The following is a 13,330-nucleotide window of genomic DNA, read 5'->3' as shown; positions in this document are numbered from 1 at the left end:
TCAAGCATAGATATGAATACCATTTTAGAGACGGAGGAACTGAGCTCAGTCATGCGATGTAGCTCCAATGTCAATACCATAACACAGGAAAACCGGATTCCAATGAATGCTGTTAGGAATTCTGTCATTTTTACTTTGGCCTTCAAAAAATGGAAAGATATAAGTTGATTGTGGAAAGATACATTAGACATCCCTGAGCATTGATACACTGATACGGGGATGTGACAGTTGTACTATTTTGTCAGGGCCTGTGGGCTTATATTCACCAGCACAGGACATAACAACAGTTAAGGAAACCAACATCGTGTCCAGTGTCCGTTTCCTAATATTCTTAAATGACACGGAGAAGAATAATGTACTGGCCCAGCCACCCAGCCCCTCGGCCTCATTGTGTTTCCTTCTTTCTGGAGCAGCAGGTCTGAGGCAGCACTGGTTTGAGGCAGCACTGGTCTGAGGCACTGGTCTGAGGCACTGGTCTGAGGAACTGGTATGAGGCACTGGTCTGAGGCAGCAGAAAAGAAAGTTGCAAAAAAAACATTGCATGCAAATAGAGCCTGATGGAATTTCAAATGAGTGCATGGCAGAATTTCCCAAGACGACAAAAAGCCAATATACTGAGGTCATTGTAGCTTTACAATAAGTCTTGATTTCAAAGCATCGGCTGAGGATCGAGGTATAGTAACTGGTCCAATAGATGGGGTCGCACTTAGTGTACATTTACTTTCTACTAAACATAAGTTGTATCCCAAATGCATTCCTCTGTATTTAAACGATGTTGAGCTGAATTGGGACAGTCCTTCAGGGGCAAAACCCCCTCAAAATGTAAAAAGTCCTTTCCTGAATTAGCTCCTTAATCGTTCTCTCTATGAATCATACAGAAGACCGGTAAGAATGCCCGGTATCTCACATTCCTGACCGGCTCTCCCAGAAAGATGACCAGTCGGATACGGAGGCTCACATGCTCCACAGGGTTGTGTAAGCAGCGGCCGGGCGGCCCTCCGGGCCCTCCCTGCCGGGGGCTGCTGGGATGCAGGGCTCGCGTGTGAGGGCCAGCCCAGCCCAAAGCCACTCAGCCACTCAGCCGGCCATTTGGGTATTAGCCCCCTGGCCAGCGGCCTGGGAGCAGGAGATTAAGACTGGGAGGCGAAGGTAAACCGCGCCATCACAATTGGTATCGCCTCAACCTTCCGGACGCACTGGGACATATGGCTTCCTGTTGCGGAGAGAGGACGAGGAGAGGGTGGGGGGAGGGGCAGGGGGGGTTTCCTGCACTGAGCAGGGGCCTGGGAGGGAGAGAGAGAGAGAGAGAGAGAGAGAGAGAGAGAGAGAGAGAGAGAGAGAGAGGGGAGAGAGAGAGGGGCGGGGGACAGGAGGGAACAGTGAGCGAGGGCGCTTTGCCGAACCTCTGTTCCTCAGGAGAGCACTCAGAGTGAGAGAGGGGATGTTTATGATCTAAGTCACACGTATCGTAAAGAGGAACTCCGGCAGAGGCCGTTGGCACGCTATGTCAATCTGGGGGAAGCCGCAGGAAAACACGGCCTGTTGGAGCAACGGCAACTCAGAGTGGAGAGAACATACACAGACACTCTGTCAAACATCCACTCACACACACACAAATGCACACACAAACATGCAAACATACACACACGCACACACACACACACACACACACACACACACACACACACACACACACACACACACACACTCACTCACTCACTCACATAACTAATGAAATAACCAAACAATCAATCGATTAATCAAACCTTAGATCAAAGGAAGCCTGTATCCAGATAGGGGAGATTCAAAAGAGCTTCAGTAGCAGAAGAGGAAGACATTTAATCACACTTGAGCCAGAACAATCATCCAATCCTACTGGCTCTAAGCCACTCTTTTGAACCAGTGATCCTGGATGCTGAAGATTTCTTACTTGCGTAATAAGTGGTGGTCATGACAGATTTATGGATTCATAGTTCCGCGATTCCCATTCACGGAACACACTCCCATTCACATCCACTGAGGAACACCAATCTGGTATAACGACTTAAATACCTTGTTAACTCGGCTGCAAGCTATCAAGGAAAGTTTGAGCCCTTAATTAACTCAAAGGGAAGTCTATAATCATCTGTAATGTGTATGAATAATAACGTTTGTCCTCAATACTGTGGCAGCGGGCCACAGTATAGTAAGGTAGAAAGTCTTTGGAACGTGCGTGGGGTCATAGGGTCAGGGTTCTGGGTCAGGGTTCAGGGTCGTAGGGTCAGGGTTCAGGGTCACAGGGTCAGGGTTCAGGGTCATAGGGTCAGGGTTCTGGGTCAGGGTTCAGGTTCATATTCAGCAGGTCAGTGTCACCACTGCACGACACTAAGATCATGTGAAGGAACTCTCGGTCCTCAAAGCCTCTTCAGAAGATACAAGATGAGGAAGGGTGTGGATGACAAACGGAGACGCTGGTATGAGTCCCACTTCCTGATCGCCACACAATGACATCACACTATTATCATCAAGTCATGGAAATACTTACATCACACGCGAAATTAGAATATTCTAAAATTACGATGGGGGAAATCTAGACTGATCATCTCGTATTCCAGGAAGTGTCGATTGCTTGGTTCTGTCTATCTTCCGACTCGTATCAGCGGCCTGTCTCACCCACCATGAGCGACACACCTGCCGGCGGCCATGTTAGGTTTTCTCCCCCAACAGCTCATGCTTAACGTGTTTTTAAGTTTAGCACAAATAGTGAAAATGCTTCAGTCCACAGTATTCACCATAAAGTCTTATAAAGACTATCAATTTGTTAGTTTTAGGGTTCAAAGTCTCAGAGGTTGCATGTCAGTTGATGAGATTAAATGCTTTTTATTTTTGTCTTAGAATATCTTTGCAATCAATCAAACATTATTGTTTTAACCAAATGAAAAATCCCCCTTATCATACGTCATCATCAGTTGTCATGTTACGTTGTAGGCTATATTTGTCACAGAGGTATTTGTGGTCAAACGGAAAATGAAGAAAATAAAAACATCATCACCTTCTTTGAAACCCCAACGGATCAGAATGTCCTTTAGAACGTGGTGTATGTGCTTTATTTATTGTTATTGGGAGGTCCAATCAGGGCTGAACTATGTCTGCTATGTCTCTCTCTAAGTTCTTTGCTATAAATATGTTTTCAGGGTATTATCAGCCCTGCTTGTGAATCATTATCAGGTTTTGTCATCTGCTTGGACCGTAGAAGAGGAATCCGGAGCCAAAGTAAACTCTATGAAATATTTTATTTATAATTTATTCAAATTTACACCCCACACGTTTATAAAATTGTAACTAAATTAACATAAAAAATACAAAATATTTGTATAATAGCATGGAAAGCAATAGTCAAACTCTTTTGGTATTCTGTTAAATCATTTGACAAATGAATAAAATTATTTCATGTTGGATATATATAGACAAAGGACCAAAAAATATTTGATACACACTCAAAATCACATTTTGGGATACAAAGACAGCTTCAGTGTAATATGTAAGATACAATTACATACAAAAATAGCTTACAAGTCGGAAAAAAAAAACATTGCTATAAAGCAAGTTTCTGTTCAGCAGTTTAGTTTATAGTTCTGTGATCACCTGGAAAGGACTTTGAGGTTAATGAACTGATGATGACAAAAATGACGGAAGCAGATATTAGGCCTTTAAATCCAAAGCACAACAAGATCAAAGCAGGAGACTCAGCCAATGTCGTCCAACTGCTATGATTGAGGGGTTGTCTCCTCAGTCCTAGAGAACAGGATAATCGCCTCTAGGAAAGGGTTGAGAGCCATCATCCAAGACGGTCTGGTCTACAGCAGGTCAGCTTTGAGAGCCAAAGTAGCAACCAGTCCCCCAGAATAGAGGGACGTACTTTAGGGGGAAAGTAACAACCGACATTGTACAAAATAAATTACTTCTCAAATGATAACAAAACATAACTTTGCAAGTCCGAAACCTCGGGGCGCCGTCGCCTCAGCAGGACAACTTCAGAGAGCAGAGCCTTGACCTCTCGGAGAAAGACTGGCATGAATCGGAGGTCAAGAAGACTGACTCCAGGCTCCACCTATACAGACAACACAGCCTCGTACGCGGAGGCTGCGGATATAGCAGACAGTACGTGTACGGCGTCTATAGCTCGCCGTAGCGGGGCGCGGGCTTCACTCCATGCTCCGCAGCGTGGCGCGCAGGTGGCAGCGTTTGTGCCTCATGGTGAGGCCGTACTCGGGCGTCATGTCCAGCGGCTCGCCCGGCACCGCGGTGAAGGTCAGCCTCTGCACGAGGATGGCCAGGAAGAGGAAGACCTCATTGCGCGCCACCATCTCGCCGATGCAGCGCCGCTTGCCCATGCCGAAGAGCATCACCTTCTCCCCCGCCAGCTTGTTCAGCTCCGAGCCGTCGGCGCTCAGGAAGCGGTCGGGGTTGAAGGTGGACGGTTCCTTCCACAGCTCCCTGAGGGAAGGAAGACAGGCAGCGCGGTCAGCCAATCAGGGAACACACTGGTAGTACAGTAGTCAGAGGCGGCCAATCAGAGAACACACTGGCAGTACAGCAGCCAGAGGGGGCCAATCAGGGAACACACTCGTAGTTTAGTAGTCAAAGCTGGCCAATCAGGGAACACACTCGTGGTACAGTTAGAGGGGTTGCTTGTGTGCGTCAGCTTGATACCATTGGGTGCAAGTTTTGTACTTACGGGTCGTGGTTGATCTGCCACTGGTTGATGAAGATGCAGGTGTCTTTGGGGATGAAGTAGCCATCGAGAGATGTGTCTTTTGTGGCGCTGAAACCAAAAAGAGAGCGTTTCAAAGTCGGCTCCTGTTTATTATGCGAGAAACAGCGTTTCTATCTCTATGTACACTATCTGGTGTAGTCTGCCAGCGCAGCCTCCTGGGTAGGTAGACATAACATAACGTGAGGGGTGGGGGATCCATTTCCTGGACAGCTGAAGGGACTAAGCCGTGTTACCAACAAAGCCCTGCTCAGGGGCTCTGCTCTGGGTGCCACTCAAAGCCCATCGTAGGGTGATAACCCGGCCAAGGTTTAGGCTTTGGTACCGGCGCGCCCTTTAATGTTTGCGGTCCCAGTGGTGTGAGGCCCTTCAGATGAAAGCACCTGTGCATCAGCACATATGGAGTTATTCATAGGCTCACCAGTGAGGGATGGTGAAGGGCAGGAAGGAGGAGTGACGGAAGATTTCAAAAATAAAAGCCTCCAGGACGGGTAGGTTGTGTCTGTCAGCGAGCACGGGGGACCGGCTCAGGCCCACCTTGTCCTCTGATGGGAGAGAACACGGCAGGCTGTTACTTTACTAGGGATTACACTGTCACACTTTGAACAGGATATATCAATCATATTAAAGCAGAGCCCCCAAACAGTTTCACTAAATGAGTTCAAATGATCAATAGATTAGCTTCTCAATAGATGATGCTACTTTAATTTGCTGTAATTATTTTCAACTATTAAATGCAAACATGTCGAGTAATCCACTAGCTTATCAAACATATATAACATTATATCTACCAGTACTTTGTTCTACTTGTAAATAATTTGCTGGGATTACTTAACATAAATAGCTAATACGAACTGCAGTCAAATTAATTATAATCTCAATGAAAAAATGAATGGATGAGGTAGAATCTTAGGAGAAAGTGAATCGAGACTCACTGATCTCCTGGTGAAGCCTCTCCTGTATCTCGGGGTGGGCCACCAGGTACATGACGGACCAGGACAGCGCCGTGCTCACCGTGTCGAAGCCTGGGAGAGCAAACAGCTGTTAGGAAACACCTCCCCCTGCGTGCTGTGTCTGCTCGCCGGCTGTTGCGTCACACCGGTTCACAGATGAAGAAACACGGCCGAAACTCACCGGCTCCGAACAGATCGTTGACAATGCCCACGATCTTCTCGTCGGACACCTGGATGTTGGAGTTCTCATCCAGCTTCCTGTCCTCACAGTGGTCAATCAGGGAGTCGGTGATGTCCCGGATGTTGTCCTGTCGGAGAGCAAAGTGACCAGCAAAGAATAAGTACAACTCAATCAGGCTGTCACGTAAAGATACATACAATCACAGTGCAGTACAAGACACGGTGCATAGCACAAACAAGGGCAGACACGACGGCATTTAGGTCCGTACTCGACCCTTCAGTCTGTTCAGGTCAGATGATGATGAGGTGCTTTTAAATTAGTGTTGTTTTGTTGGGTCTTTTCGGTCAAATGAGACGGGACAGAAGTGTATCAAAGCGTGTTTCGCAACAGCGCTGCCTACCTTGTCATAAGTGTTGTAGTGGTCGGTGACGATCTTCTGCACAAAGGTCATGAAGCGTTCGTTGATGGCCAGGAACCTCTTCATGGTGGCATTGGGCAGGAAGCGCAGCAGCGGGATGAAGTCGGCCAGGTTGCCACTGCCCACCACCTTCCCGAACTCGTCCGAGAGGTTGACCAGGCTCAACAGCTCCTGGTCCTCGTGGCCGTAGCGTCGGCCGAAGCACATGCCGCAGATCACGTTGGCCACGGACACCACGATGTGGCGGAAGGGGTCGAAGCTGCCGTCGGCTACCATGACGCTGGACAGCTGCTTGATGAGGTAGTCACCCTCCTTGCAGACGTGCTCCTCCAGCATGCAGGAGTACTCCGGCGTGGTGCCCTCCAGCGTGGAGAAGGAGCGCAGGGCGCTCATGGCCAGCTTGCGGCGGGCGCGCCATACGCCAGCCTGGTCGGTGCTGAAGGCCAGGCTCTTGCCGTCGTTGATGAACTGGAAGCTGTAGAGGTCCGGGCGGCCAGCGAAGTCATCGCCCTGCTTGATGAGCGCCTGCCGCACCGTCTCGTGGCCACTGAGCACCACCACCGGACGCATCCCGATCTGGATCTGGAAGATGTCCCCGTAGCGCTGGGCCATGGCCGTGAGGCTCAGGTAGGGACGGTCGCCCAGCTCCAGGCCATTCCCGATGATGGGGAGGGGCTTGGGGCCCGGGAGCCGGCGGAGCCCCTCTGGGACGTCAGCGTGGAGGAACTTCATGAGCATGTAGATCAGACACACGGTGATCATGGCAACCAGGGTCTCAGACACAGACACCGAGCCAATCAGGGGGAGGATCATGAGAGCCATGGTGACGCTCCTGTTACCAACCTGGAGAACCAATGAGAGAACATTAATAATAATAATAATAATAATAATAATAATAATAATAATAATAATAATAATAATAATAATAATGGTGAAAGAGATGGAGGAGAGCCCGAAGCCTGTATTTAAACACGTACACCTTGAACCTGGAGCATAACATGTGGGGATTTGTTTAGAAGATTAAAAGAGCGTCGTTGGCCAATGCTATGGTTGTCTACTTCTATGAAGCAAGAATGCATTTAATAACTGTTCTGGAACAATGCAAACCGTGCAATGTTTCGCCACACCTTAGCAACTTATAATAATATGAATAAACTCTGTAAATGACAGAAAGTTAAGTTTTCAAATGGAAGCAACTGCAATGATGCAAAAACTTAAAAGAAGCTCATTGCATACCATACAAAGTCATAATGTGTTTTAAAAGTATGATAGAAATTCTTAAACTTGCATTTTAATAAGTGTAAAGCCACCTTACCTAGCTGCACAACAAACGAGATCCCTTGAGCAAAGTGGAGGAGTTGGTATTGAGGTGAGGTGTTTGTTATTGTCCGTCTTGGAGGCTCTTTCTCTCTCTCCAAACTAGAGAATGGGCACGAGCTTTATAGTGCGCTGCACAGATTCATTGGTTGTTGTTCATGACGTAATCTATCGCTCTCTAGCTCTCGTTTGCTCTGCCTCCCTCGTCTCTCTCTGTCTCTCCCTCTGTATGTGCGTGTGTGCGTGTATGCGTGTGTGTGTGTGTGTGTGTGTGTGTGTGTGTGTGTATGTGTGTGTCTGTCTCTCTCTCTCTCTCTCTGTCTCTCTCTGCTAGAAGTGGCGGCATTTTGAAAGAGAATAACAGATTCCGAAGCGGAGAAATCAATTCAGTTTATTTTGACTACTTGAACTGTAGATATATTTGAAACATAAAATACCTGCGTTTGTGCAAACTATTTTGTAAGCAGCCTAATTCATTGATGAGATAAAAACTACGTTTTCTTAATTATTAAAGATATGGAGTTTAATTAGGTCTCTTACCATTAAATAATTTCCTTGCGGGCTGTAGAGTAGGCGGTAGTTAGGGTGAGGGTCCTGATTAATCAAATATTTGAAAAGATAATAATGACCTCATCATTGGCCTTTATGATGCATTATTTTTGCATTTTATTTTTCTTCGAGTTGTAAATGTGAAGTAAAAAGTTGAATTTGAAAGATGATTCCATTAAACGTCCCTATCCGTGAGCATAACCTCCGGGCAACGGGTCCGAGAGACTTTACTCCCGGTTCCTCAACAGTTTGGTGCACAACAGCGAAGTTCACACGCGACCGCGGCTGCTCTTGTGCAAACTGGTGAACGCATCGCGTGCTTCACCTGAGAGGAGTTAAAGATTGACCAGTAGCGTGAGAGCGGAGCACGCTGATCAAGCCATAGTCTCTCTCTCTCTCTCTCTCTCTCTCTCTCTCTCTCTCTCTCTCTCTCTCCCCCCCCCCCCCCCCCCCCCCCCCACACACACACACACACACACACACACTATGGGATGCTGTGGGCCGGGGGAAAGCTGTGTCAGCACGTCGCAGGCAACATGAGTTCATTGCCATATTTATTTGGTGAAATGTTGTAAGTTATGGCTTTATAACTATATATTTTTTATATATATAACTGTATACCTGTACGATCTTTGTAGAAATAAAGGGCCTACTGTGTTTTTTGGGATCTGATCAACTTAGAGGACAAGTCTGATAAATGTCCTGTTTTGCATGTTAAGGGACAATTATTTTTTTATCGGATGTTTATTTTTTTTATATAGTAATACAAGATGAGGCTGCTTGTTATGGCACCAACATTTCTGAGCGTTTCATTCAATGTAAACGTATTAATTATTAAATTAACTTTCTGGGAAAAAAAAAATAGTTTTCTCTTTTCTTTTTAAGTTTCTTGTTAACTCCATTGTCCTCACAGTGAAAGACTTTAATGAGAATGAAGCCTGAACATTAAGAAACATATTAAGAAACGTACCGTCACATAAAAAGTTATACAAAATATCCAGTAGGCCTATATTATAGGAAAAAAAACAATAGCATTCACACATGACGATGATAAATAAATAGAAATATAATTAAATATAATTAAATATATATAACACTTGCAAAAAGATTAACTAATACAAGCCATATTAATCACGTATCAAACCAACTGCTTCGAGTGTGTGGACTTCGTGTGATTAAACATTGACTTCTATGTTTACGTTAACATGTGTTCAACATGTAAAACGGGGGATTGACTCCAATGTCCAACATTTTGTGTTTAACATGTAAAAAAGTGAATTGACTTGTATGTTTAACATGTTAGGCAGCGGTAAGTGAGGTAGGGCCCATGTTTTAAATCTCATAAAGTCGATGATGTTTGGTGCTGACAGCTCGTCTGCTTCAAACATATTTTATTATGTTTGGGAATCTTATCGATAACAAATTAAAAACAATACGAAATATATTTACTTTAGATACAACTTAGCCAAAAGTTTGTAACATAGAAAAATAAAATAAAACACTTTTGTTAGGATACAGCAAATAAAGAAAAGCTTCAGGACGGAGGAGACATCTTTAAAAACCTCCGCAGGTCTGTCACCACAACAGACGAACACAGATAAATGCGCAAATGTACAGACTATACGTATTATAGAGACACAATTTGGCCCACATCTTGAAACGAAATATAATAGATGAATACGTTAATTTATGTGTCCATACATATATAAAACAGCAGTTTTCTGTTTCATAATGTTAAACAACTGTCTGGACAAGGAATGAACCCAAACCCTTTCATGTTTAAACCTTGGATGTTCCATTCGTTCCAGGAAAGAGCATTAAAGTATTATTATCTAAAGTATTATAAAACAGCCTCAATGAATGAATAAACGACCAGCAGTCTATGTGTTTAGTGCGCACCGGGACCTGATGATCAGCCAATAGGATTCCCCTCCGCCGTCTCGTGCCTGCGCCTCGCCCCGTGGCGGCGCGCCTGTGGTGCTGCAGTTCGCGTGAGAAAGCGGAGCTCCCGCGCGGTGGGGTGGGGGGGCTGGGGGCGGGGGGGCTCGGTCTTCGGGGCAATCCTAAATCTGCTTGGTCAGTCACGCGAAGGCAGCAGCAGCAGCCTCTGGAAAAGACACAAGCGTCTTAGCGTCAGAACAAAGAGAGCGGGACTGCAGACTTTTTTTTTTTTTTTTCTTCCCTGGGCACAGAGGTGCACATATTTGCGCGCTATAGCTTCTCTAAAGGCGAGGATCTTGGGCTTTGGAGTCATGCAATCCGCCACTCAGGCTTCAGACATGCAAACCGGTCAGCCAGAGTCGACTGCCTCCGAAAGCCCCGCACAGAGGCAGCCAGGGCGCAGACAAAGCGTGTGCAGGCTTATTCCACAAGTTAGATCAATAAACACAAATCTGACACAGTTCAAACGGGTTCCTGTCTGAACACTGACGGCGCTGAGGCCTGCAGCTCAGTGATGACACGCGTTCACCCATCAAACCAATTCATTTTTAACGTGTTAGTACTTTTTACGCGCAAAAAGTAAAAGGTAGAAAAAAAGTTTCAGTCGGCCTCTCAAGGTCTATTGCGTAAAAAGTACCGACCCGTCATGTTTTATCTGTGAAATGGAGGGCACAGTCTCTCCAGTACTGCCTTCATTATCAATTCAACGCAACAAGTTACTAAACCATCGTGAGGAAAGGGTCTTATGTTGACTCTACATGATATAAATATAAAGATATCCCTCCAAGTTTGACGTGCTGTTTCATGGAACACAATGTAGACATCCGTCAGTTATAGAAAGGTTAACATATCGGAATCTGAACAAGTAGGCGGTCTGGTATATGTGGTCAGGTATGTCTGCCTACCCCTGTCTCCTCAGAGGCAGGGGTTCTGGGGGAGATTACTCGACTGTTCAGAACCTTCTGATCTACTTATGTCCTCCCCAGTCTCCGACACCCTGTGGCTGGTGAGCAGAGCAGGCAGTGGCACTGTGGGCTGTGTGTGTGTTTAACTCGAGGTGGCTCAAATCATTCCACCTATTCCACACTGCCTGAGTGCCTTTTAGCAGGAGAGCAGAAGGTGAAAAAAAACCCTGTTTTGCCCACAGCCATAAAGAGGGAGGAGATAAAAGAGCTCCAACGACTGAAGGTTGTCACGCATGCACCGCAGCAGGTGTGCACAGGTATCTCTGTGGTGTGTGTGTTTGCACAGATGTGTGTGTGTGTGTGTGTGTGTGTGTGTGTGTGTGTGTGTGTGTGTGTGTGTGTGTGTGTGTGGGTGGGTGTCTGTGTGAATGTGTGTCTATGTCTCTGTGTGTCTGTGTTTATGTCTGTGTCTCGGTTTGTGCCTGTGTGTGTGTATGTCTGTGTCTCAGTTTGTGTCTGTGTGTCTATGTGTTTCTGTGTGTGTCTCTTTCAAGTCATGTTTATGTGGAGGAAGATGGGAGCTTGAGAATAGAGCTAGTTTTCAAGGTCAAAATACAAGTCCAAAAAGTTCGGAGTTGATAAAATGTAAATGATTCCTCCTCTTCCACATAAAGAAAAGTATTTCAAATCCATTTTTTTGCAAAATGAGCTCCAAAGTGTTTCAAGACAACAACTTGCAGATAAGCCATTAAAATGAAACAGCAATCCCATGGTTTACTCATTCGAGAAGCACAATTCAACGCAAAAAACGTGTCCACAAAAAGTGTCCACAATTCTCTCAATCGGAGGAAGTAAATAGAACACAGATCTGGCCGTTGTTTGGCCAGTGTGCCTGGACGGCCATCGCTGGCTCACACACACACACAACACACACACACACACACACACACACACACACACACACACACACACACAAACACACACACACAAAGACACACGCACTCACTCACACACACCTCTGAACATTGCAGAGGACATAAGCGGGTACATAACAAATCCACAGGGAGCTATTTGTTTTAGGTGACCCAACGTCCACATCCATCTTGTTTCTCAAACAAAATAGACAAAAGTTGAGTCGAACGGGGAGGAGGGAGGAGGCTGGGAGTGGGGGGCCATCTGAGGACATAGTGCTGGGGCTGGGTGGACATGGTGCGGGGAGCTGGGTGCTGGGTGCTAGGTCCTGGGTGCTGGGTGCTGGATGCCCTCTGAGGACATGTGGCTGAGCTTGCGTGCGCCCCGGTTGGTCCGAGCTTAGCAGGATTACGTTTGGAGCACAGATCACGACACCTCGCTGGGATGGGACTGCGTCCTGAGGTGAACTCGTTCTTCATGGAGCAGAAAGACGCACAGACAGACGCGCTGATGACCAGGGTGACTATGTCGGGGTATTCCTCAAAAGGAGACCTATTTTTATGAGAACCAATAACCAAACAAGCCGGGACGTCATCTTCAGCGTCTCCTTCTATCGATTCAATCCTGAGTTTTAAGTTTGCTCCGGCCCCAACGTGATGCTTTCATATCACATAACAGGCAATGTCATGATTTCCACCACATTTATTTAGTTTGATTGTCGAAATTAATCATTACTGTTCCTATTTTTCCACATGTTTTTGACTCTCCCTGTAAAGGCGACACTCACACACAGATGTTCCTAATAATGATAATATCATGACTTTCATCACTGTAGTAATGTCTATTATACAGCTTTAGTGCTGGGAAATTATATGTAATGTGCATTCTTACAGTGGTAAAAACCTTTGAATTCTCCGGTGGTGGCCTCTGGCAGGACGTTGTAATTAGATCAATGACAGGTTTGGCTCAAGAACCAGGAGACAATCGATAGATAGAGAGGGTCACCGCGAACGGTCAACACTATCTCCCTGTCACACGCTATCACATACACACACACACACACACACACACCACACACCGACAAGTCACACACACACCAGACAAACACACAAACAGACACCGACGCACTCACACGACACACGCACACACACACACACACACACACACACACACACACACACACACACACACACACACACACAAAATATCATTGAGCAACACGCTGCCTTTGTATCCCTTTTCCCGACAACATGCTTCTGTAGTTCACTCCCACCCAAGGGGGGGGACAATTGTATCACCTTCCTCCCCTGACCGCGCGTGAACACGAGATTAGTAACTGAGCTATCAGTGCCCCCCTTAACCCCACCCCACCCCCCGCCCGCCCCTCGCGAGCCAATGTTC

At 46.2% G+C, this 13,330-nt stretch overlaps 1 protein-coding gene across 1 annotated transcript; it reads right to left on the bottom strand.

Annotated features, from left to right (window-relative positions):
- Positions 1-3,099: 3,099 nt before the first annotated feature.
- cyp1a (cytochrome P450, family 1, subfamily A) lies at positions 3,100-7,724 on the bottom strand. The gene is made up of 7 exons (XM_079736550.1): positions 7,621-7,724; positions 6,288-7,148; positions 5,888-6,014; positions 5,689-5,778; positions 5,175-5,298; positions 4,718-4,804; positions 3,100-4,476 (listed from the first exon to the last, which is right to left on the bottom strand). The coding sequence occupies exons 2-7, from the start codon at positions 7,125-7,127 to the stop codon at positions 4,185-4,187; spliced, it is 1,560 nt and encodes a 519-aa protein (XP_079592676.1). The 5' UTR covers positions 7,128-7,148; positions 7,621-7,724; the 3' UTR covers positions 3,100-4,184.
- Positions 7,725-13,330: the final 5,606 nt, after the last annotated feature.

Source organism: Pollachius pollachius (genome assembly GCF_949987615.1).
Source record: "Pollachius pollachius genome assembly, chromosome: 5".
Lineage (NCBI taxonomy): Eukaryota > Metazoa > Chordata > Actinopteri > Gadiformes > Gadidae > Pollachius > Pollachius pollachius.
Note: the sequence above shows the minus strand (reverse complement) of the source record. Positions and strands in the feature narration are given on the sequence as shown.

Excerpts from the sequence above, each read along its gene's own strand:
- cyp1a (XM_079736550.1), bottom strand. The coding sequence starts at position 7,127 with ATGGCTCTCATGATCCTCCCCCTGATTGGCTCGGTGTCTGTGTCTGAG. Across the intron at positions 6,015-6,287 it reads ACTACAACACTTATGACAAG|GACAACATCCGGGACATCAC; the intron begins GTAGGCAGCGCT and ends GCTCTCCGACAG. Across the intron at positions 4,805-5,174 it reads CCCTTCACCATCCCTCACTG|CGCCACAAAAGACACATCTC; the intron begins GTGAGCCTATGA and ends TTTTGGTTTCAG.